Raw genomic sequence first — 26,693 nt, forward strand, 5'->3', positions numbered from 1 at the left:
ATTGTGATTTTCTGGAGAGTTCAGGGCCAGGGAATGGAGTGTAATTCAACTGGATCACGATTACAGCTGCATGCCCGCAAGTACCGCAGTTGGGGTGCAAGGAGTATAGGACGAGATGCGGGGTATCTGGAGATGGGCAGGGAAGCCTGGAGGAAGCAGTGAGGCTGTAGTGTAGATTTTTGATGGGGGGGACGAGTGTGCAGTGGAGGGATTGGTCCTGGGCCCACCCACCTGGAGCCAGGGAGCCCCACCCCTCCAGTAAGTTCCTGGGCACTGCTTTCCCTAGGTCCAGACAGACGCTGCACAGGGGAAGGCACAACTGGCTCTGACTTCTGAGGGCCTTGCTCTCGCCATAGGCTTCCAGGAGCCACCCTCCCCCCAACTCCTATCCCCTGTCCTGTCTTCAGCCCGCACAGTTTACTGTACGCAAATCCCACTTGTTTTCTCCTTATGTAGCAGCTTTTACCACTCGAACTAGTTCAAGGGCTGGCCGTCTTGTTTATTTTCTGTTTAGGAAACAGCCGCTTTCCCCTCCCATTCCCTCCTGGTTCCCCTTCCCCTCAATCTAGCTACCCCAAATTTGCTCAGCTACTTTTTTGTGCCCCTCCCCCTTCCATCTCCCCTAGGGTAACCACTAGTTTAGCAAACCTACTTTCTTGATTTTGTTTCTTAATATTCAAAATAACTAGTGAAGGGCTAACGATTTCCTGTCCTCCGCCCCTCCGTGCCCCTTCCCCCGCCGTAAAAACAATAAATAAAATAAAAACCCAGCCTGCCAACTGCTTGCACACGCAGCGGCAGTGGAGGGGGTTTGTAGTTTTCTTGCGCGTCGCGGGGTAGAAGCATTGAGATGCCTGTTTGCAAAGGTAAAAAAGCTACAGGGGGAGACGCAAAATGGGAGGTCATGACGCCAAGTACCAAAATCAGAAAAAGGTGCAGGGGAATAAAATAAAAAACACGAACCCATTGTGAGTTTTTCTGGCGTGGAGCGAAGGGCTCTTCAAAGTTTGAGACTTCAGAGCAGAGGCCGACCTAGGACCTGGGTGCTCACCATTCCATTGCCCTCCCATTTCGTGACCCAGGGCTCCTCTTTCAATTTCAGTTTCATCGTTGGAAAACGAGGGTAAATAATACACTTCTGCTACTCTCAAGAATTCAAATGCTCTAACATAGGTGAACAAATGCACATTGATGAATATAAGAAACTACGCAAAAGGTAAAACTCACTGGTGTTATTAGGTGGTGCCAAACGGGAGGCACGAACGAGTCTGCTTGACTCTTTTGTCCTGTGTTTGAGGGCGCACAGCTCCCAAGCCACCCTCCCAGACGCCCAGAGCCACTGAGCATCCGACAGGAGTATACAGAACTGTTTCTCCACTTCCTTCGCTGGGCATCGAAAGCGGCTCTGGGGAGAAGAACCCGCACAAAGGGAAATCCCAGTGCGTGGTAACTAGGGAAGAACTTTCCACATCGCCAAAGGATTTGGAATACCTGTGCGTCCGGCACATCGCGTTAGTTTCACAGTAGTAATTCCTAAGCTTCCTCGTTCCCGCCGCTCCGAGCCTGGTTAATTTCTAACTTTCAGTAATTTCCTTCGTTTAACAAATATATAGGGAGCCTACTATGTGCTCAGTGCATTGGCACTGAATTTTCTAATCTGTCTCCTAAACCGATCTTAAGAGGCACTGATTATTTAAAGGTGTAAGTAGAAAAGCGTCTAAGTAACTTTAAATTTAGTTCAAGAAATAAAATGCAGCGTTGAATTAGAAGACTAATTCCCTCTTTCAGGATATTGGAAACGTAACTGTTATTAAACATTTATGTAAGAGATTAATGAAGAAGCCCCTTTTCCCCCTTATAAATACATTCATGAATACCAAAAAGTCCTCTTTTAAAAAGAGCTTCGTTTTAAAAAATGCTTAGAGTGAATATATTGTACTTAAATCTCTTAATGGCATGTATTTCCGTTCTCCCCCAAATCAACTCATAGTAATTCATATAGAAAAATATAAGTGACGTAGGTGACTTGGTGACCTGCCTGTCTCACGGGCGTGGTGAAAGTTAACGAGGAACCACTTTGCACCTTGAGGATGAGTGGCGATAGCCACAAAAGTATCTACAGTTCATAAGTCCTCTAAGCCGGTGCTGTGGTGCAAGGTAACCACTGATTTATTCTCGCAGGAGAAAGTAGGATGCCGCCGTGCACTTCTCTTATTTCCGCATCTAGCTTTGGGTTAATGATTGAGTCCCAGATACACCGGTGATGCTGATGACGTAGCTTTTCCGATCTCTGCCTTGTCGTCTGTTACTTTCTCTTGAGGACAACGCGATTCGTAAGAGTGTGTCTCTGCTATTTTTTTAGCCCGCGAGATAAATGGCGACTTCGCTCCAGCCGGCGCCGTCACACTTCGGTTTTAACCTCGGGACAGACTTCCCGGCTGCACCGAAGGCCGCGCGGGAGGATTCTGGCAGAGCGCGGCGGGAGTGGCCCGGCGGACGCGAGGAGGCGGGGAGCGCCGGGCCAAAGAGCCTCAGCCAATCAGCGTGCACACCGCCTGACAACCGGCCAATCAGCGGGCGCAGAGCTCGGGGGCCCGAGCGGATAATACTAGGAAAGGGAGCGGAGGCTGGCGACTGCTGTGAGGGGCGCTGCGTCGCACGCCAGTGGGTTCGCCCGCCCGCCCCGGGAGCTTGCGACCTGAACCTGGTCAAGGCGGCCCAACCTTCCCGCCCAGCTAGGGAGAGAGAAAGCCAAAAGCCTCAGCGAGGTGAAGCGCCCGGGGCTGCTGAGGACAGATCAGAACTTTGCAGAGTCCGGGATGTGCGGGGCGAAGTCGCTGAGGATTTGACTCACCTTCTCCATGCCCCTTCTCCTCCACTCCTCATCCACTGGGCTCCGGGCCTCCAGCTGTCAACCCCCGATTTCGTGACAGGGTGTGGCAACCCCGATTTCTGTTTGCAAGCACAGCCAGCAGCCCAACAGCAAGGTCCCAAGGCTGGATATCTTTTGCCTCGGCTGCTTAGCCGGGGCCTCAGAGTCTTGGTGAGTGCTGTGATGTAGCTGGGGTGTCAGGGAGGGCGAAGGGCGTGAATCACCTTTCCTATTTTACTTGTATGTCTTGCCTTAAAGTGCAAACCGTGACCGATGTACAAAAGAGCCCACGCGGCTTAGCTCTGCGGGGCTGAAACACTGTCCATGCTGGACGGGGGCGTTTGCAGCTCCGTGCCCAGTGTCCCTATGGCAGCAGAACAATTTTGGTTTTTAGTTGATTAAAACTGCGGTGTGCTGGGGTGGGGGGATTGGGGGAGGATGAGAGAACCTCTCCAAGCCCAAGAGGGGCTCCTTGTAGTGGTGCAGGAGGACGAGAGGCATGTGGGAGTTGTATGGTGGTACCTCACAGGGTCCGAAGGGCCCTTATGATCAGAAGGAAAACAGTTCTTCCACTGACATTTTTCTATTCAGCATGGCCATACTAGTTGGGTATGGGTAAGCCTGATAAGTGGCCAAGGCCGGCCTAGTTGGACACAATACTTCTGTGTGTGGTCAGTGCGTTTACCGAGGGCCTTGTCCCCAAAGCGTGTGTAAAGCCAGAGAGGGCTGTGGTTAAAGGTCAGGCCTAAAGATACAAGAAATGCACGTGTGGTCTGGATGTGAAAGACATGTAGAGAAGTGGGCTCCTCGAGGGGTCGGAGGCGGGCAGACCAGGAGCTCTGGGCCCAAGGCCCGGGAACGGTGCCTGACGGCGGCGGTCGGTGGGTCTCTGGTTCTTTTCCTGTCTCTCCAGAGCGCAGGGGACTCAGCGTAGGCCCGGGCGAAGCGTGGTGTGCCATGGCGGTCCGGCAGCCGGTTCCCGCAGTGGACTGGGAGATCGACGTGGAGAGCCTGGGGCTGGAGGAGGACGGCCGCGAGGCGCCACCGCCCACGCCTCCCGGGCCCAGCCCGCCGCCGGCCGACAGGGACGGCGAGGATGACGACGACGCGGAGGACGAGGACGACGACGACGCGGAAGACGAGGGCGATGGCGAGGAGGCGGGCGCGTCCCCGGGGGTGCCGGGCCGGCCGGAGCAGCAGGATACCCTGGCGCCGAGGCCGCTTCCGGCGCCGCAGGCCTCGCCGGCGCCGGCCGGGCCCCCGGAGCGCGGCGCGAACGCGGGCGGCGGCGGCGGCGCGGAGCCGCGCAAGCTCAGTCGCACGCCCAAGTGCGCGCGCTGCCGCAACCACGGTGTGGTGTCCTGCCTCAAGGGCCACAAGCGCTTCTGCCGCTGGCGTGACTGCCAGTGCGCCAACTGTCTGCTGGTGGTAGAGCGGCAGCGCGTCATGGCCGCCCAGGTGGCGCTCCGGAGGCAGCAGGCCACCGAGGTGCGTACCCGCCGGCCCGGCTCGCCCCCGCCGGGCTGTCTGGGGACGCCGTGGGGGTCGGGAGTCGGAGGGGCGCACTCCGCACACACCCGGGCCCGGGGACTCGAGGCTCCTGGCACTTCCTCAGAAGGATGGTGAAGACACCTCTGCCAACGCTGGCCTGCAGGGTCGGGAGGGAGGAAGCCGTGGCCATCGTTGGGGAACTTGGCAGAGAAGATTTTGTATTAAGAAGCAGGCAGAGAGGCCTTGAAAGTGGTTAGTCCCGTACGGTAATTATGGGAAAGGTATTTTATTTCGATTTTTTATATTTTAACGTTTACTCTGGTGGTGTTGGGGGAAAGAGGACAGAGGTTGATGCAGTGCACTACGTCCATCGCCGTATTACCCGTGCTGATCGCGAAAAAGAACCACGCAGCACGTAGTGCTCACGGCGCTTCCGCAGTCACGGTCCATTTAGGAGAGAGAGAACGTGTCCTGCCCATTTTACAGATGAGACCAAAAGTGACGTGGGAATTTAGAAGAAACTTCTGGCCTCGAGAACTACCTAAGAACCAGTTGACGGTTCTCTGTCGCCTCCCACCGCGGGTCTCCGGCTGTGAGGAGAGCTTGAATCTTCTTTAAGGGAGAGGCTCTTCTTGAACCTGGGACTGAATGTTTCCTTGTGTCCCTGCACAAGCGCGCTCACAGGAGGGAGGCTGCGCGGGCCTGCTCGCACTCAGGGCGCGGGAGGAGTTTTGATTTTACTTTTTGTCGAGAAGGTTCTGGGGAGTGGATCACCGTGCCCGCCACAGGCAGTGAGTGACCCTCATGGGAAGCCTCCCAAGGGCCCCGGAGAGCGCAGCGCGCTGGACGCCCGAGGTGCCCCGACCCTGGGCTGGGGCGCGGTCCCCTCCCGTGTCCCCGCGTGTGTTGCACCGAGGGCTCTGCGTTCCCTCGCGCTCCCTGCGACCTGCTGGGCGGGACGCGGGTGTAGAAGGGCCCAGAATTCCACCGACCGGGCGGTGACAGAGGGTGCGCCCGTCTCCTGCGGACTCTGAAGGTTTTGTTCGCCTTCAGGCGTCCCAGTCCCCCAGTGAAAAAATCGGGATTTTTGGCCGGACGCGAAAACTTACGAGTTTTCTCCGTCAACCCCCTGTACCCGGTCCCATCCGCCCTACTGCGGGGGAAACCGGCCCCACATCTCTGGCCAACGTCAGGTCCCTGGCGTCTTCGGCACTAGTCTGGGCTCCGTGGATGCAGCCGCCCGCCGCAGCTCTCTCAGGGCCAGGCTCCTAGCATCTCATCCACTGTGGATTTCACTTCCTCCCAGGCTGGCCCCCCACTTCTCGCTGCAGGCTGAGTCTGGGCCGACTCTAGCAACGCGGCCCCAGGGAAAGCCGGGGCCCTGCTCACCAGTTGGAGGCTTCGGACAGAGATTTTAGCTCATTGTTCTGGAATCAAGGGGTGCTGATATTAATTCCTTTAGAATTATTTTCACATGGGATGGGAAAATAAATACATTTAGAATGAGGAGAGTTGCTGATGCCTCTTCCTTGTCTACCACGTTTTTTTCAGGGCATTATTGATTTTGTTTCTTGTGTTTACAGGACAAGAAGGGGCTTTCCGGGAAACAGAATAATTTCGAGCGCAAAGCCATGTATCAGAGGCAAGTCAGGGCACCCAGTTTGCTGGCCAAAAGCATTTTAGAAGGTAAAGCAACGCAAAATTATTCTTTAGCCTTTTAAACCATGTTCTGAGTGATTCTCATTATTCAGGCACATGGCATTTCCATTTACATGTGAAGGAGCATTCTGAGGGGGAAATGCTGTTTTATTGGAAACTTTTGGAAGGAAATCAGGATGTGAGAAAATGAATCTCACATACCTCCTGAGGTTTTTGTCACTGATAATTTTTTCTGCTTAGTAGTTAATGGGTTAACATGGAGTGCATATGAAATTTGTCCTAGTGTGAGGGAGGTACAGATACCCTGCCAAATGATCCCAGAGCAGATGTCCTGAAAGGAAATAAATTAAGAAAAAAAACTTTAGTTGTATTTGGAGCTAAATAGAGTGAGTCAAGTGAAGAGTTTAACAGCTACCCACACCAATAAAGGCCTTTAGTCTGGGCGATCCAGCCTTTAATCCCACTCTTTTTAATTGTATTCTTTTCCTCTCTGGATTATCTACTTAAATTGCAGTTATTCCACACTTCACTTTACCATTTTGACAGTCGAGATCATAGAATCTGGAAAAGGTTTTGAATACACAAGAGAAATGGAGGTTGAATTTGAATAGAGTGAAGTCTTCATGTGTTCACTTTCTCTAAAGCCTGGGAATACATTAATTTTTCTTAAAATATTACTGATTTTTTAAAAGCATCTCTGTTTGGGTATGGAATTTATTTATTGACATAATGAATAATATATTGACTATCTTTCACCGTTTAAAGAAAAGGAAAGTTTATATTTGCTCTAATCACTGCCATTTTATGAGTCAGGTTGAAAAGCAGATTTTTTTTTGTTTGTTTTGAAGTAGACATTTGTATTCTGTTTTTTCTTATGTGGCTTCTGAATTGAGTTGTTTCTGGACAGGTTTTAAAGTTTGTTCATGTCTTACCCTGTGCTGTATACTTCTGACCTTAGAATGGCTTCTCATGCATTCAAAATGAGTTTGGTTACAAACTGGGTAAACAGATTTATAACCATAGGGACCACACTGATAAATTGAAATTGTGCCAAAGCAACTTGAGAAGTGAGAGGACTAAGTGGAATAGAACATTCAAGTAAATAACTTCCTGGCAAAAACTTACCATAGAAGTGTACACATTCATTTTCAAATTTTATTTTATTTGCAAATGAGTATGATGGGTTTGTCACTATGTAAACACAAACATCACAGTGGATCCTTCAAACAGATTTGATAGTGGTGAGTGCTTGGGATGATGAAATAATCAAAGTATTTTATGCTGCCAGGAATTCTATTTATGTTATACTAATCTTTGTTTTTGACTTTGTCCCTATTTATAAAATGTATAATGACTTAATCTAGGTTCTAGTGATTGCTTGTTCAACCATTTTGGTATCTGGCCAACGTGATTGGTACTGGTGAAAAATGTTTTAGACCAGTTATTGTCAGTATAGCAGGGGATCCCCCCCTACTTTGTTTGTTTGTACTGATAGTCAGAGGCAGGGGTAGGGGCCTGGTTAAATTGTTCACTGCAGAGTCTGTTTAACTAGTTAACAGCTCTTTTCAATTTTCTGTGCTTTTCTGTTTCCTTAAGTCTTTCCTCTTTTTCTCTTCACTAATCTGCTTTAACTTTCTCTTTTTTCCTAGTTCTCCTTGGATTATTCTACAACTGTAACAATGTGTACATAATGATCCAACTTTAGAAAATAAAAGTGACATCAGCTCTAGGTATAGCTATCTTTTTTTAATAATTGAAAAAGATGACATGGATAGTAATAAAGCATTGATTGAAGCGACATGAGCAGCCTTGTCTCTTAATGTATAGGAGCCTGGGGAGAATATTAAAATTTCAGCCAGTAAAGTATGCCTGTCAAAGTAAACAAACCTGTCACAACAAAAACAACAACAATAAAGAGTTACAGTATGGATATCCTTCCCTGCGAAGGGATCTATGTTAAATTGAACCCATACTTTTGCTTTCTGTATAAAAATACTAGTGATGTGGAACTGTAAATAACTGTTCTGCTGATTTGCAGTGTTTCTGTTGCCTTCTGGATTCCCAGATTTTTCCTCATCAGATGTTAACGTCTTTCATGTGCAATGCTTGCTTATTTTAGGCTACCGCCCCATTCCATCAGAGACTTATGTGGGAGGGAGTTTACCTCTACCTCCCCCAGTAAGTGACCGGATGAGGAAAAGGCGGGCCTTTGCTGATAAAGAGTTGGAGAACATTATGCTGGAGAGAGAATATAAAGAGAGGGAGATGTTGGAAGCTTCCCAAGCTGCTGCCTTATTCCTGCCCAATCGCATGGTACATGGTTCTGAATACAACTCCTACAAAAGTGCCTACAGTCCCACGCCAGTGGAACCGCCAAGCAAAGACTTCTGCAATTTTTTGCCCACCTGCCTTGATCTCACCATGCAGTATTCAGGGTCTGGGAATATGGAACTAATTTCTTCCAATGTCAGTGTGGCCACGACTTACAGGCAGTATCCCCTGTCCTCGAGATTTTTAGTTTGGCCCAAGTGTGGCCCCATTAGTGACACCCTCCTCTACCAGCAATGCCTGCTGAATGCGACCACGTCAGTTCAGGCCCTGAAGCCTGGGGCCAGCTGGGACTTGAAGGGAGTACGACTCCACGATGGACTCGGAGCAGATCATGATATGATGCCACCGAAACTGGAAGGCTCTCTGGTGCTGCCTCACACTCCTGAGGGCCAGATCTCAAGAAGTGACCTTCAGGGTCACCAGGCCGTCCCCGAGAGGTCTGCGTTCTCCCCACCCCGACGGAATTTTTTGCCCGTTGTTGACATGGACTCCCTGGCAGCTCAAGGGCACGTCTTAACCAAGATCAGCAAAGAAAGCACCAGGCACCCTCTGCCACTTAAACATAATCCATTCCACTCATTATTCCAGCAAACTCTTAATGACAAATCAGGTCCCGAGTTGAAAACATCATCTGTCAAAGAGGCCTTTGAAGAGGCCCCTAAGAAACCCAGAGAGTGTTTAGTCAAGGAGAACCAGAAGTACACATTTACAATAGATAGATGTGCAAAAGACCTTTTCGTAGCCAAACAAGTTGGAACAAGACTCTCAGTGAATGAACCGCTGTCATTTTCTGTTGAGTCTATTCTTAAGAGGCCTTCGTCTGCCATCACTCATGTCTCTCAGTGAAAGGCTGCTTAAATGGGAAGCTGGATTTTCTGCAGTCTCAGAGGATTCTTACCAGTCACTAATTTTTTTTTAAAGAAAAAAGTTGAGATGCTTGTATAAAGAAATTTCTAATGTAAATGATGATGATTTTAAAAAATTCTATATATTCTTATGCATGTACTTTCCCTTACCACATAAATATATTTAAACTTAAAGATGGATATTGCTGATGTGCAAATTGTGAAGTTTCAGGCTTTACATAGCATTTCAAAAAACAATAAAATTGACACTGTCTTCTAAAAGACCCATAACTTGCTGAAGTAAATAGTTTCTCTGTCTAGGTGAAAAAGCTAGTGTCCGTGAAATGTGTTCTTTATTTTTCTACGATTCTGTGTATTTTCAGGTGCTCTTAATGGTTGCTGGGGGGCCATAGGAGAACCCTTATAATGCCTTAGTTGTGCATTTTGGAGGGCATGTAAATGTAGGTATTCAAGACTGAGGCAAAAATAGCTGTAAGGAGAACATAGGGAAGATTTTTATGTTTATAGAATCTTCATTTCATGTGGTTGGACAAAGTTGAATTGAAGAGCAATCAAGTTTAATATCTCATTTATACGACGACAGGGGTTCTTGGAATGGGTCCCAGTTTCCTTCCCTGATGGGGATGTGTACGTGGGGCCTCAGGCTTCCTTTCTAGGTTGAACATTCATTCTGTAATTTTCAGGTTGCTGGGGGCCACCAAGCAGGTTCCCCAGCACATGGTTGAACCCCCTCTCAGCTCTGTGTTACTTTGCTCTTCCTTGGGGTCTGGTGACAGCAGGCAGTTAGCAGCAGGCCAAGTCATGACTCTCAGCTGGTCTGGGAGTCTACCTTTATGTGTTCCACATTTTCACCAGTGTCAAAGGTTATCAGTGTAACTCTCTGCTGAGATAAAAACATTTACTCTTCAAACTGTTTCAGCAGACAGTTGCCGAAGCCTGCAGATATTTATCACAGCATAAGGGTGGCTTCTTTTTTAAGTTTTTAAGTTCATTATTACCCCCTCATTTTGCTCAACAAAATGTTAACTGTTGTTCTATATGATTGATAAAACGAGAGTAAGACATTTATGAAGGTATGAAATTCCTCCCTGAAGATCTCACCTATGGACCTCAAATCAAGTTCTGAGATGTTATGGTCATTTCAACACAGGAAATCAAGAGCCAAATATCCTACCCACCTCTAATTTTGCCATGGAGTGAGGTTTTACTTCCAGCTCCGCTCGCATTTGGGTAACAAGAACACGAGGTGGGCGTGTGGGGTGTGCCAAGACATTTGGCAGTTTTAAAGAGTTTCTTTCTTGCTCTGGAAAACATTAACAATTATTTTAAAATGACCTTTTTTTGCTACTGATGAGCTCATGTAAGCCTCAAGGGGTTCCTCTGAATTGTTGCTTAAAATTAGCATCAATTGCAAAAACATCAAGCCAAACCTTAGATTGATTTTCAGTTTGTACTTGTAAAATAATACTTGGTTTTGTTGAGTCAGATTTACTTATTTTTACTATTGCAAAAGCCAGAGCGAATGGAAGTTTGCCAGAGAAAAAGAAAATGAAAGTGGGCAGAGATCCCAATAACTGTTGAAGATTCTCATTAAGTGGAAAAATGTTTTCCAGCCATGAAGCCCTGGTGTCAGAGACTGCAGTTGCCCCTCTGTCCCCAGCCCCCAGTCATCTTTGTTTTATCTATACAGTTATTAATTTTTATCTTCTTCTTAGGAATTTATTTTTTGTGTCAAGTGTAAACTTAGCATTGAAACTAACTGCTGCAAAGGTATCAGGGGAGAGCACATTAGAATAAACCCACATTAAAAAATCCCATTGAGAAGGCCTTCTCAATCCAAACATGGATTTTTCTTTTTCTTACTCTGTTTTAGTATTTGGAATACGTATATTAGTCAAATGTCTTACCCTTTTGTGTTCAATGGACGTTTGCGGATATCTTTTCTGTTCTCTCTGTATATCATTTTAATCTTATTAAGTGAATCCAGTTGGCTGTGGGTATTAAGTAGTTTTTCTCACATTACCAGTGACCAAAATTTTATTGTTCTTGAACATTTATGCAGGTCAGTACTTTCCTTGGCAAATCTACCATCAGCCACTCAGGGAGAGCTTTGTGCTTGGCGCTTTGCTTCTTTTAATCATTTCACTTCCATAAAAGCTACTATTTGGCTATATACAGTCTTCAGAGCACACTGTCATCTACATATTGAATTACAATTGTGGTTTAAGCATTTTTTATGTTCAGGACAATAAATGGATTTGGCTTTAATCATTTTTAAGAACTTAAGGAATAGTAAAACATGGACCTTTCCCTCAATTTGACACACAGTACAATAATGCAACTTTGATAACCTATTTTCCTTCCATCTCAACTGATCAAGCAGTTCTGAATAGTTTGCAGCAGTGCTTCTCAAGCTTTGAGAATGGACAGTGAACCACCTGGGAATCTTGATAAATGCACATTCTGATTCTGTAGGTATGGGATGGGCCTGAGCTTCTGCATTTCTAACAAACTCCTCCCAGGGCATGCTGATGCTGCTGGTCTTCAGACCACACTTTGAGTAGCACATGTTTACAACATTTCTGTTATTTTAATGCACATTTAATACACTCTTGTGGATTTTGGGTTCTAATGCAATAGAGTTATCATGAATAATTTAATCTATATGAATAATTAAAAAAAAAAAACATTTCCCTCCAAACCCATAGAAAGTACAACACCAAGAGTGAACCATAGTGTAAACTCTGGACTTTGGGTGATTATGATGTGACAGTGAAGATTCATCAGTTATAACAAATGGACCAATCCAGTGGGAGGGTCCACTAGAGGCTATGCATGTGTCAGGTAGGGGGACATGGGAAGTCTCTGTACTGTCCCCTCAATTTTGCTGTGAACCTACAACTATTCTAAAAAAATAAAGTCAGTTAAAAAAATTCGCTTTCTTTCTAACCCTTTAGTGGCAGGACTAGAAGACCTAGGCAAAGTCATGAAGTAAACAAGTTGCTTCTGTTCTCTCTTTTTAAGCCTAGAAGTTCTTTCAGTTTGGTATTTTTAGTTATGATAAAATACACATAGCATAAAATTCACGATCTTAAGTGTACAGTGGTATTTAAGTATATTCACATTATGTACAGCTGTAACCACCATCCCTCTCCAGAACTCTTTTCATCTTGCAAAATTGAAACTCTGTTACCCATTAAACAATAACTCCTTGCTCCTCCCAGCCCTTGGCAACCACCATTCTACTGTCTGTTTCTATGAATTTGACTACTCTAGGTACCTCATATAAGTGGAATCATACTGTATTTGTCCCTTTGTGACTGGCTTATTTCACTTAGAATATTGTCTATAAGGTTCATTTCATGTTGTAGTGTTTGTCAGAATTTCCTTCTTTTATAAGACAGTAATATTCCATTGTATGCATGTGGCACATCTTGTTTATCCATTCATCTGTTGATGGACACTTGGGTTGCTTCTACCTTTTGGCTATTGTGAATAATGCTGCCATAGGCATGTGTGTATAACTGTCTCTTTACCTGGTCCTCATTTCCTGATTTCACCTTCTTCCCATCTTCAGGAACTCAGTTTTCTCAAGTGTACACCCATCCCACATTGCCCCTCCCCCAGCATGTGAACCATCTCCATTCTTCACCAACACTACTCTGCCCAGAGAGGCTCCAGTGTCAGTCGTGCACCTTTTAATGTGAGTTTAAGTGAGTGTGTTATCACATCGTCTTCATTTAACAGCTTAATTCTAATTGTGGAATCAAAGACTTGCATTAACTTGTATTAAGAAATTTTCTGGAATGTCTTCTGGGAAGTCTCAGCAGTGCTAAAGAGCAAAGAAATGGCTGAAGGTCAAGATGAAGTAAGAAGGAAAGTTCACAATTCCCTGTAGAATAGTAAAGACATCACTTAGTATTGAGGCTGGGTTTTCAATTGGGACTAGAATTCTTACTGGCCCTCCTGATTTTATTTATTTTTGGATTAACTTTCTTTTTTCCTATTCTAGGTCTGTAAGCTTAGGTTTATTTCCTTCTGGGGTCCAATTTGTAAGGCTGTTAGTTCTTGAGATGGTTGGATTCTACAGTTTATAAACTTTGGTTTGTGGCACTTATATTTATTTTAATGATTGTACCAAGCTTTTATCATACTCTACCACCCTTAGTTATGTTGTTTTTTTAGCTTGCTATATCTACACATACTTAGAGCAGTTTTCTTTCACTCTCTTTCTCTCTCTTTTTTGTTTCAATCAGAGCTTTTAAAATGAAACTTGTAGATTCAGGAGTTCCCTGCAGGCAAGCAGAATAGGCTTAGCCTTAGTTCCCCCAGTTTGCTGTGAAACTGAGGCTTGATGACAGTAACCATGAAATCAACAAAGGACCATCATTCTCCAACCCATACACTAAAACAATGAAGGACCCAGTGTGATCCACAAGCCAGAAAGCACCTAAACGTTTGCTATTGAATGATGACTTTGCATGAACCATGGGCAAAATCTCAGTGAAAAACAAACACAAAATACCCAGCACTGTCTTCTGAGATAATGCATCTGCAGACTTAGGGCAGGCAGAGAGCAGATGATAGAGCTATGTGGTTTTGTGATTGTTTATGGAATTAAGTTCAGTTTAATGAACATCTATTGAGAACTTTCTGTGTGCTAGATACATGCTGGTAAGTGAGCCTATGTTATTTAGGTTCTTTTAAGTAGAAAAAAAGAACCCAGAGGACTACTCAAGTTATTTACAAAAAAAAGATTTTATTTTAAGGTGAGATAAGGAAATAAGGAGGATGGAAATCTCGACACTTAGCAGGTCTCCCAAAGACTGGAATATGGTCTGGGCACTAGAAGGTTGTTCAGCCCAGGTCTAGCAACCTTACTTCCTTGTTGTTCCCTTGACAACTAAATGCATGACCTAGGAAAAGTACCAGAAACTGCTAGTTGTCTCTGCAATAGCTATTCTCCTCTTCTTTAGTAGCAGAGCCCTGGATTTATTTGGACTGGTGACATGCCCAGCTAAAAGGCTGCATTTCCAGCCTGGTTTGCATCTAGATGTGGCCATCATGAGGTGGGTGGACTTCAGGACATCTCCCTAACAGGGACTGAAACAATAAGGATGAGCACATTTGGATTTTTTCTCTTTTGCCTTCTTTCTTCCTGGAATTTGGAAGCATCCTGTAGCATTTTATGACCTTGAGGTTGGCAGCCATGTTCAAAGGAGGTTGGAGCAGAGAAATCAAAAAAGCCTAGATGCCTGTTCACTTTGAGGATCTGCTATAGCAGCCCTGGATTGCTTTCCTCTGTTCGTTTATCTTTTATGGGAGATAATGACTATTTATGCACATGAGCCATTGTCACTGGCTCTTGGTTACAAACAGCTAAATGTAATTCCTCCTGATAAAGGGGGGCTCCTCTGTTCTGATGAAGCATCTTCTGGTTGTGTCTGCTTTTCCTCTAGTTCTCACTCTTTTTTCTCTGTTTTCCTTCCCGTGGGGGCTTCTCTGTACTATTATCTCTAGGTGCATCTTTTGGCTTCTTTCTCTACCATCTATTGTTCCGTCCTACTGTAAGTCCTTCCTTCAAACCTAAGAGTGGGATCTGATGAGTTCAGTTAATTCTTGTTGTCTTCTTTCAGCCAAGCCTTATGGGTAAGGTACCTGCACTTGGTCTCTGTGAGGAGTCATGTGGTATAAGCCATGGTGATCTTCCTTAGGAAACCCCTCACTGCAAGCCTGGATGTAGTGGGCTCTGACACTTTGCATGCATTATTTCATTTAATCCACACAAAGTTTAACTTGTGAAGTAGGTATAATTGTTATCCTCATTTTACATATAAGAACACAGGCTTAGAGAAGTGAAGCAACTTGCCCAGGATCATACATTAGGGACATGACTGTGTAGGGAAGAATCCCAGGTCATTGGAATTTCAGAGACTGTACTCCTAACCGGTGTCTTACATGACCTTACAGAAATGAAAAATGGCTCCTTTTCACTTCCACATCTTGGTGTAGGAGGAAGGATAGAGAGGTGGAACACCTGAGTTCTGATTCAGTGCTTCCTCTTTCTGTCCTTTTGCTTCTCCGGGTCTCAGATTTTTTTCCATCTGTAAAACAAGAGTTGATAAAATGGGCCTGAAAGACTTGGCTGTTGAAAGGCAGAGTGTGAATCCTGGCTGAACCACATGCTTGTCACGTGGCAGGAAGACTCAACAGAACCACTGAGCTCTGGTGGCTCTGGCCGATCTATTAAGCCTGAGCTCTATCTGTAGCATTAATCCTCTGGAAAGAGACTCTTTAAAATCCACTTTATATGGAATAAAGCTAAATTGTCCAGGGGGACATCTGAGGTATGAACCAAAGGATGTGTTTAAGCTTACCCTGATGCTGAAAAGCCTCCAACAGGAAACAGACATGGCTCATAGTCACTAAGTCAGCTCTAGTCTACCTTTTATATGGCATTTCCCTTCCTTTCCCCACTCACTTAAATGACCAATATTCTTAATATGAACCTGTTCCCTTAGATTACTTCCAGGAGGCAGCATGGCAAACTGGAATGCATACAGGCTTGGAGTCAGGTTAAAGCTGGGTTTAAAATTTAGGTGTTCCTTGGCAAGTCATCTCACTTCTCTGAGCTTCCTTTTTTTCTTCTGAGACAATAACAGCACAGAGAATTGTTAAGAGGATTAAGTTGTATAATGTATGTAAAGGGCCTGATCCGTAATCAAGTTGCTCTCCCCACCTTTGACCCATGATATTCCCTAGAAGGTATTTCCCTTCACCAAGAGCCTGTAACTTCAAGCAGCCTACAAGGAGAGCTGCATGGTTTTAAAGACTAATTATTAACATGGAAAAATTTAGCGTCAAGATTCTACAGAACTGCAGACTGTCATTTAATTTTATAACATTATAGTAAACATAAAATTATTATAAAAGCAAACACATGCAGGTGGAAATACACTATAATAAAAACTAGCCATTTTTGTACCCACTCGTAATATGGACCTCTTTTCTAGATTTTAAATTATTAAAAAAATAGGTGAAGAATGCACATGGTACAACACTGTGAAGGGTATACAAGTGCAAAGTAAGCTCCTAAATCCCCTCTGCGGAGTCAACTACTATTGCTAATTCATTACATATTTTTCCAGAGATAGTCTATGAATACAATGCCTGAATGGGAGATTACACGTGCATAGTTCTTCACCTTGCCTTTTCACTTAGTACTGTATCTTGGGACACATTCCATGCCAATTCATATTGAGCTGCCGTAATGTTGACTTAATGTGGACTCTATGTCTTGGACTAGGTTCTTAGAGATGCCCTAGTACAGTCAGCTCTCTGTATCCGTGGATTTTGCATTCACAGATTCAACCAGTGATCTGCCGTTTGGTTGAATTCGGAACCCGTGGATACGAGGGCCAACTGTACTCATTGTACTGCACCATTTTATAAAGGACTTGCGCTCCACGGATTTTGGTATCTGCCGGGGTTCCTGGAACCAATCTCTCCATCCTGCCCCTTGGGTACAGAGTGAGGACTGTATAAGATTTCACTGTGCAGATGAGGACACTGTGGCTTACAAAGGTGTGAATTGTTCAAGGTTGCAGATCCCTTGATTTTCATTCCAGTGAGCTTTCCTTGTCACCAGGCTGTGTATGAGTGTAGGCGTATGCACACACGTGTGTGAGCATATTGGCCAGTGAGTTAGCTAGTATCTACTACTTATGGTGTGCTAACTTTCATTTAAAAGTCATAATAAGAGTTACAGATACAAAACGGAGAGTGAGGCTTGAGTAGTTGAAGAATCTGCCCAAGGTTTCTGGTTCTCTCAGGCTCTAAGATCCATACGCTTAGGCACTGTTTCTGACTTTCTCTCTCCCTCTTGGAAGTGACAGGATCGGGAACGTAGGGACAAAGGATGCGAACTGTTGTAAAGTGATTAGACATTGATTAAACATAAAGTACTTCCAATAAAACAAATGACTTTATTGAATCTTGCGGGAAAAGCACATTGTGTTGTATTGGCAGAGGCGAGGGTCGCTGGGTCTTTAGGAAATATGGGTCAAAGCTGCAGGTGTGGTGAGGACAGTATAGCTTCATGATGCTGGCCCAGTCATGTAGGTGTTCTCAAAATGACACTGCTAACTAACTTCGCATACATAAGAACCAAACCTGTCAGCCAGCCTGGCCAGCATCCCACTTCCTTTTTTTAAACTGTGGAATGTGCCGCCCAGTTTCATTGTCGCTTCTCAGCTTGTTGTGAAACCTTCCCCCTTCCCCCTGGAAAGTGCTCCCTTGTCAGACTTGCAGGACAAAGTCATCTGAGCCGTCCCCACTCACAGTGAAAACATCACTTTATTTCTCATCTATGTTATAGGTTCTGACTCCTGCAGGGGCTGCTTGCAACACTGAATGCACAGTGGATCCTAAGGCTGTGTCCATGACAGAGTAGATTACGAACAGTAAATGACGTAGTAATGTGGCCACAGCCACGGCGGCCGGCTACCTCTGGCTGGGATCTCCCTTTTTCTGACAAGTTGAAAAGCCCTCCCTGCTCACAGGTAGTGTCATGAATATTTCCTCCCTATTTTGCAATGAATATGTGTGCCTATATGAGTGTGTGTGTATAATCTTTGTTTTCTTTCCTCTCTCGTTCCTTCATCATGAACATAAGATGTATTTATTTTATTTTCATTTTTTTTTAAACTTTTTTTCTTTAGTGGTTTGAGAGATGACAATTTTTAAAAAATTAATGAATTAATTTTTGGCTGCGTTGGGTCTTCATTGCTGCGCTCGGGCTTTCTCTAGTTGTGGCGAGACCGGGCTACTCTTCGTTGTGGTGCATGGGCTTCTCATTATGACGGCTTCTCTTGTTGTGGAGCACAGGTTCTAGGCGCGAGGGCTTCAGTAGTTGTGGCACGTTGGCTCTAGAGCGCAGGCTCAGTAGTTATGGCGCATGGGCTTAGTTGCTCTGAGGCATGTGAGATCTTCCCGGACCAGGGATTGAACCCATGTCCCCTGCATTGGCAGGCAGATTCTTAACTACTGCGCCACCAGGGAAGTCCTAGATGTATTAATTTTATATCACAGTATTTAAGTTTTGTTCATTTTACATCATAGTCTATAAGTTATGGGATATCAAGAAGAGTAAACATGACTCAAGGACTTTACCTCCTGTTCTGAGGAAGGGGTTAGTGTGATTTCAGCATACACAAGATAGTTATATCATGTTAGGCAGAATTATGACCGTATTACTGTTTTATTTAAAGATTAAGTATGGTTTAAGAAGATGCATATGGATGTCAAATTGACAAGAGGATAATCTTATGTGTCAACTTGGCCAGGCCACGGGGTGCCCAGATTAAACATGATTTCTGGGTGTGTCTGAGAGGGTGTTTCCCAATGAGATCAGCATTTGAATTGGTGGACTCTGTAAAGTCGATTGTCCTCCCCAATGTGGGTGGGCATCATCCAGTCCACTGAGGGTATGAATAGAACAAAAGGCAGAGGAAGGAGGAATGTGCCCCTTTTTCCTGCCTCACTGTGTGACCTGAGACATCTTATCTCATCTTCAGCCTTTGGACTGAGATTTACACTTGGCTCCCCTGGTTCTCAGGCCTTTGGACTCAGACTAATTTACACCACTGGCTATCCTGGTCTTCAGCTGGCAGATGGCAGATGGCAGATGGCAGATGGCAGGACTTTTCAACCTCCATAATCTCATGAACCAATTCCTCATCACTCACAACTCTTGCTGCATTCCCACTGAAAAATCATTGGGTTGGAGTTTATAAATTTAACTTCAGAGCTCTGCTTGCCTTTTGGTTCATCTGCTACCAGATCGTAGTGATTAGTTATGGTCTCATGGATCAGATAGCTACTGAGAAAGCATGGATTAACATGCTTTTCCATCCATCTAAGGGAACATTTTTCATAAACCTCTCGTTGGGATGTACACAGTTTCTATATAATTTTGTGTAAGCTACAAATATTCTATGCCTTTTTGTTCCTATCCATAAAGTGGAAATACTTATATACACGTTACTGGGATGTCACGCAGATTTAAATTAGGTCCTATATTGTGTGCACTCAATAAATATAAGTTAACTTTGAATAGTTGTTATTTTCCATGTTTGTAGTTTTCCAAAAATGAATTTCCCTGGTAGCTCTATTCTATGTTCTAACCTGCCTTTTTTATTTGTGGAAAATCCTTTTAGCTTGCAACCCACCTTTGTGATCAAGGAAGATTTTTATAATGTGGATGTCCATAACCAGTAGGCCCACAGCTCACTCCCAAACATACTGCTGACCTTTAAACAAGCCATATTTTCCTAGACTATACTATTTTGAAACACTTAACCAGAACCCAACACTCTTTCTGAGAAAATATAGGAAGCAAAATTTTCATAATTCATCACTAGAAAACCTTGGATATTTAGAAGCAAAGAATAACTCAATTTTTTTCAGTACCTAACTTTCTGCTAATGAATTAATGATTGAAAATGGATTACACTCAAGGTGAAGCCTACTGAGGATGAGAATGCCAGGTATTAGGTGTTGCCAAATCAGGACAGGATAGAAATGTTCCTCTTTCCAGACTCCTACTGTAATCCTTAGGTCTTTTATACATAGGAGACCTAAACACTAAATAATACAGAATAAAGGACACTGAAATGAAGGTAGGGGCAGGGGTATGAGGAAGGCATATTCATGATTCATTCATGCTTGTTCTCAAAATTCAGTCTATCTTGAATAACTTTGACTATGTATTCTGCAGATATAGGGCAACTTTACTTACTACCATGGTGTAGATTGGATTTCAGGTTTGCAGAAATACCACTGCCCTCCATAAACTGATATGTGCCTGGGAGAAGAATATCCACTCACCAACTCCTGCTTATAGGATTGTGTATTGGGTGATGTGTTAGAATACTTTGTGTTGCGAGTGACAGAAATCTAACCCTTAAGCATTTAGTTTAAGCAGGAATGGAGACTTTTTGGAATACAAGTGTTTCTTATATAATTGAAGAAGGATTTGTAAATAAAATCTCAGAAAAAGCAAGGAAGCATTCAGGCTTTAGGAACAACTGGAACCGGGACATTTATCTCTGTGCAGGATTCTCTCATGTCCATCATCTGTCATGGCTTCTTCTTGCTGCATTTCTCCTCCATTCTCTCTCTTTGCAGACCAGGTCCCTCCCAAGCATCGTATTTCATAGCTTTTACCCCTGAGAATACTGAATTCCTGCCTTTGTTCCAGTTAAAAGTCCTGGGAAAAACTCTGATTGGTCAGGCTTGGGTAAAGTACCATCCTTGGACCAATCAACCCTAGCCAGGAAGATGAAGACATAGGCCTGGGCACTGCTACCGGAGACCAGAAAAGAGACTCCTGAGTCAAGTAGACCCTCATTTGGTACCCACCACAGTTTGCTAGTCCTAGGTCTCTTTAGGTGCCCAGGCATCTCTGCATTTCCTGAAAAAACCCTGTACACCTGATATGCTCCTGTGCTGATATCCAGGTACAGAAATCTGGAGGAACTCTGGGTGAGGTACCTGGAGACCACATAAAAATCTCTGGCCCACGGGAAAAGATCCTCTTGGCCATAGGATAAAGGTGTAGAGAAATGTCTTGCACCACACATCCTAAAGGAACACACATTTCTTAGAGCCATGGGTGAACATGAGCACTTTGACATTTTCTTTTCCCCATGAAAAGACATGTCAAACCACTAACTCATTCATTTACCTTACTACCTTTGAAAAGACCCATCCTACCTCCCCATCTTTGAGATACTCAATAGAGATACTCACTGGTTTTGATATCACAAATAATTTGTTCTTTTGGATGAAAGTGTTTGCTGAGGCAGCAGATTCCCCTGATTGATTCTTTATTTGTGCATTAAAAATATAATAGGTCTTCAGTTTTAATCCTGGACCAGAAAGAACATAAAACATGTTTGATCTCCAGTTCATGATGGAGCTCCTCAGGTCTTGGACAGATTATTTCTGAATAGGTCCCCTTTGCCCAGAATTCCAGCGAGTACTCCAGGGTCAAAGATAAACTGTGTATCCAGAGATGAAAGGACAGTTGTTTCCCTACAAAGCCACATAAATCAGTTTTGATATTGTTCCTGTTTGATTTGATTTGATTTTTTTCTGGCACAACATTAGGGCTGTTTGATGCATTTAACTGAAAATATTCGTATAGGGCCCTGGGTTTTCTTTTGTGATGAAAAGTGTTACCTCAAAAAACGAGCTGATAAATTGCAAGGCAAAGGGAAGTGAACATCCACCCAGCATCGGGCTCTGAGAGTCCAACATCTGATTATACTTAGTGGGGAGGAAACTTGAAAAAAAAATCAACCCAACTTTCATTTCTTGCTTCTTTTATCCTTAAGCTCAGCAATAAACTAGCACTCTTTGGTTAAAAAGTCAAGGGAACAGATGTATAATTCTGGTGCTTCAGCAAGTATATTTCAAACGGAGCACGTAAAGTATGCGAACGCCTCTCAACACTCAGTGGGGAGAGCCTCAAGGAGCATGTGCCATGCTGCTGTCAATCATTTGGGCACATCCGGGAAATAGAGGCTTCTCTAGTTGGCTGGAGCTTGGTACAAACGGATCGTCCGGAGGAGGCTGGCTGTTCATGTCACAGGGAAGAAGTAAGCGGTTGAACTGCACAGAACTGAAACACCAAGATTTGACAGCTGATAGGTCACAGGCAGGGCCTGGAAACGCTACTGTTGAAAACTAGGGACAAACATCAGAGGCAGTTTTAAAAGGCAGTGACAGTGCAAGGTCTCCAGTTCTGTCCCAGATGACCTGGGTTGTGTTACACCCGGCCCTTGCTAGTTATATGATCTTAGGGAAGGTACTTAGTTTTCTGCTCCGAAAACTGGGCTTATATGTGTCTACTTCGGAGGACTTCTGGGAGGTGAATGACAGTAGTGTGTGTAAAATGCTTTTCTAATGCTCCAGTGTAGGCTGTCCTTTTTTTTTTTTTTTTAAATTAGAATTCATTACATATAAGAAAGGTGGTAAAGTATCTATTAAAGTTTCATTCAACTTTTTAAATTCAAAAGCTGGAAAGGACCTTTGAAACGATCTGGTCTGACTTCCTCATTTTGAGAGGGGCAGTGGTTTTTCTCAGGAAATGACGGGCAGAAAAGGCTGGGAAAGGCACATGTTTCAGCCCTAGCACGGTTGGGCTAGCCCTGCTAAACCACGCTACTGCCAGACTCTAAGTGCCACCAGGGCAGGGCCCCCAGAGAGTATTCAACACCTGCTATGGTGCCTGGCACTCAGTGAAGGTCTGTTCATTTGGCACATGAAACTCAGGGAGGCTAGGCTTGTCATCAGAAGAGATCTTTTTTGCTTTGTGTTTCAGCTTCTAGGTCTTTCTGAAGAGTCAGCGAGCAAAATATTGTGAACTGCTTAATGCAAAACGCAACTTACTAAACAGCTTAATAGATGAACTGAACAAAAAAATGGGATATTTGAAGGAAAACTGCTAATCGATGTATGACAATACAGTTCAAACTGTAATGCATGCTTAGGCAGTCAGGAAATACTTTTTTAGATGCCTGCTTTACACCTTGGATTGTGATGTGTTAAAATAAATTGAGAACAGTGGTTAAAGGATTGCGGTTACCAAACATCCCACAGAATATGTTCAAACAAACAAACAAATGAAAAAACTGTTCTCTCGGTATTCCCAAAATGCCTTTAAAAACGAGTAGTGGTTCACCTCCCTTTTCTGAGAATTAGGATCAAATAAAGACGCCTGTCCATCTTCTCAAAAACACCCTTTTGTAGGCTCAGGCCAAGATTCTTAGCCTGGTTTTATGCACGGCCATGCTAGCATTGCTCGGTTTGCAAATGGAATCCACAGAGAACCCCTTGACCACTACTGGCCATGTGCCATCCACTACTCCTGCCTATTCCTGCCATGTAAGGAAGGATGGCCAGATGAAAGGCACAGTTAGATTCTGAAGGTCTGGCACATGATGGGAGGGACAGTTGGGCTTCAGTGTTCTAAAATGGAGGAGCCTCTGTTAAGTCTGTCCTTCTTTGTTTGGAAGCAGAGCCAGACAGGAGTAGGTGGCTTCCCAGGCAGTCTAATAACTTGGTACCTTGATAGTCTGTAAATATGCATCCCATTTTACTGAGGCTGCATGGGGGAAGCATTGCTGCTACTCTGCTTGTCCTCTCTTTTCCCAAACAATTCAACTCCAGCCCCAAACATGCTTATCCCATGTGTGAATCCAAAGCCTTGCATTCTGGGAGAGATTGGTTCACGATGGCGGAGTAGAAGGACGTGTGCTCACTCCCTCTTGTGAGAGCACCGGAATCACAACTAACTGCTGAACAATCATCAACAAGAAGACACTGGGACTCACCAAAAAAGATACCCCACATCCAAAGACAAAGGAGAAGCCACAATGAGACGGTAGGAGGGGCGCAATCACAATAAAATCAAATCCCATAACTGCTGGGTGGGTGATTCACAAACTGGAGAACACTTATACCACAGAAGTCCACTCACTGGAGTGAAGGTTCTGAGCCCCACGTCAGGCTTCCCAACCTGGGGGTCCGGCAACGGGAGGAGGAATTCCTAGAGAATCAGACTTTGAAGGAGAGCGGGATTTGATTGCAAGACTTCGACAGGACTGGGGGAAACAGAGACTCCACTCTTGGATGGCACACACAAAGTAGTGTGTGCATCGGGACCCAGGGGAAGGAGCAGTGACCCCACAGGAGACTGAACCAGATGTACCTGCTAGTGTTGGAGGGTCTCCTGCAGAGGCGGGGGGTGGCTGTGTCTCACTGTGAGGACAAGGACACTGGCAGCAGAAGTTCTGGGAAGTACTCTTTGGCGAGAGCCCTCCCAGAGTCTGCCATTAGCCCCACCAAAGAGCCTGGGTAGGCTCCAGTGTTGGGTTGCCTCAGGCCAAACAGCCAACAGGGAGGGAACCCAGCCCCACCCATCAGCAGGCAAGCAGATTAAAGTTTTACTGAGCTCTGCCCACCAGAGCAACACCCAGCTCTACCCACCACCAGTCCCTCCCATCAGGAAACTTGCACAAGCCTCTTAGCTTCATCCACCAGAGGGCAGACAGCAGAAGCAAGAAGAACTACAATCCTGCAGTCTGTGGAACAAAAACCACATTCACAGAAAGATAGACAAGATGAAAAGGCAGAGGGCTATGTACCAGATGAAGAAACAAGATAAAACCCCAGAAAAACAACTAAATGAAGGGGAGATAGGCAACCTTCCAGAAAAAGAATTCAGAATAATGATAGTGAAGATGATCCAGGACCTCAGAAAAAGAATGGAGGCAAAGATCGAGAAGATGCAAGAAATGTTTAACAAAGACTTAGAAGAATTAAAGAACAAACACCTAGAAGGATTAAAGAACAAACAAACAGAGATGAACAATACAATAACTGAAATGAAAAATACACTAGAAGGAATCAATAGCAGAATAACTGAGGCAGAAGAACGGATAAGTGACCTGGAAGACAGAATGGTGGAATTCACTGCCATGGAACAGAATAAAGAAAAAAGAATGAAAAGAAATGAAGACAGCCTAAGAGACCTCTAGGACAACATTAAACACAACAATATTTGCATTATAGGGGTCCCAGAAGGAGAAGAGAGAGAGGAAGGACCCAAGAAAATATTTGAAGAGATTATAGTCAAAAACTTCCCTAACGTGGGAAAGGAAATAGCCACTCAATCCCAGGAAGCGCAGAGAGTCCTAGAAAGGATAAACCCAAGGAGAAACACGCCAAGACAGATAGTAATCAAACTGACAAAAATTAAAGACAAAGAAAAATTATTGAAAGCAACAAGGGAAAAACGACAAATAACATACAGGGGAACTCCCATAAGGTTAACAGCTGATTTCTCAGCAGAAACTCTACAAGCCAGAAGGGAGTGGCATGATATATTTAAAGTGATGAAAGGGAAAAACCTACAACCAAGATTACTCTACCTGGCAAGGATCTCATTCACATTCGATGGAGAAATCAAAAGCTTTAGAGACAAGCAAAAGCTAAGAGAATTCAGCACCACCAAACCAGCTCTACAACAAATGCTAAAGGAACTTCTCTAAGTGGGAAACACAAGAGGAGAAAAGAACCTACAAAAACAAACCCAAAACAATTAAGAAAATGGTAATAGGAGCATACATACCGATAATTACCTTAAATGTGAATGGATTAAATGCTCCAACCAAAAGACACAGGCTGGCTGAATGGATACAAAAACAAGACCCATATATATGCTGTCTACAAGAGACCCACTTCAGACCTAGGGACACATACAGACTAAAAGTGAGGGGATGGAAAAAGATATTCCATGCAAATGGAAATCAAAAGAAAACTGAAGTAGCAGTACTCATATCAGATAAAATAGACTTTAAAATAAAGAATGTTACAAGAGACAAGGAAGGATCCTACATAATGATCAAGGGATCAATCCAAGAAGATAGAGCAATTATAAACATATATGCACCCAATATAGGAGGACCTCAATACATAAGGCAACTGCTAACTGCTCTAAAAGAGGAAATTGACAGTAACACAATAATAGTGTGGGACTTTAACACCTCACTTACACCAATAGACAGATCATCCAAACAGAAAATTAATAAGGAAACACAAGCTTTAAATGACACAATAGACCAGATAGATTTAATTGGTATTTATAGGGCATTCCATCCAAAAACAGCAGATTACACTTTCTTCTCAAGTGCACACGGAACATTCTCCAGGATAGATCACATCTTGGGTCACAAATCACACCTCAGTAAATTTAAGAAAATTGAAATATCAAGCATCTTTTCTGACCACAATGCTATGAGATTAGAAATCAATTACAGGGAAAAAAACCGTAAAAAAAAAAAACACATGGAGGCTAAACAGTATGTTACTGAAGAACCAAGAGATCACTGAAGAAATCAAAGAGGAAATCAAAAAATACCTAGAGAGAAATTACAATGAAAACACGATGATCCAAAACCTATGGGATGCAGCAAAAGCAGTTCTAAGAGGGAAGTTTATAGCAATACAAGCCTACCTCAAGAAACAAGAAAAATCTCAAATAAACAATCTAACCTTACACCTAAAGGAACTAGAGAAAGAAGAACAAACAAAGCCCAAAGTTAGTAGAAGGAAAGAAATCATAAAGATCAGAGCAGAAATAAATGAAATAGAAACAAAGAAAACAATAGCAAAGATCAATGAAACTAAAAGCTGGTTCTTTGAGAAGATAAACAAATTGATAAACCATTAGCTAGACTCATCAAGAAAAAGAGGGAGAGGACTCAAATCAATAAAATTAGAAATGAAAAAGGAGAAGTTACAACAGACACCACAGAAATACAAAGCATCCTAAGAGACTACTACGAGCAACTCTATGCCAATAAAATGGACAACCTGGAAGACATGGACAAATTCTTAGAAAGGTA

At 44.0% G+C, this 26,693-nt stretch overlaps 1 protein-coding gene across 2 annotated transcripts; it reads left to right on the top strand.

Moving 5' to 3' along the window:
- Window positions 1-2,507: 2,507 nt before the first annotated feature.
- DMRT2 (doublesex and mab-3 related transcription factor 2) lies at window positions 2,508-9,364 on the top strand. Of its 2 annotated transcripts, none has more exons than XM_061201220.1 (4): window positions 2,508-3,043; window positions 3,786-4,360; window positions 5,947-6,049; window positions 8,142-9,364. In XM_061201220.1, the coding sequence occupies exons 2-4, from the start codon at window positions 3,830-3,832 to the stop codon at window positions 9,197-9,199; spliced, it is 1,692 nt and encodes a 563-aa protein (XP_061057203.1). In that variant the 5' UTR covers window positions 2,508-3,043; window positions 3,786-3,829; the 3' UTR covers window positions 9,200-9,364. The 2 variants fall into 2 exon arrangements, with proteins under 2 accessions (XP_061057203.1, XP_061057204.1); XM_061201221.1 differs by lacking the exon at window positions 8,142-9,364 and adding an exon at window positions 7,672-7,783.
- The last annotated feature ends 17,329 nt before the right edge of the window (window positions 9,365-26,693 follow it).

Source organism: Eubalaena glacialis, chromosome 9 (assembly GCF_028564815.1).
Source record: "Eubalaena glacialis isolate mEubGla1 chromosome 9, mEubGla1.1.hap2.+ XY, whole genome shotgun sequence".
Taxonomy (NCBI): domain Eukaryota; kingdom Metazoa; phylum Chordata; class Mammalia; order Artiodactyla; family Balaenidae; genus Eubalaena; species Eubalaena glacialis.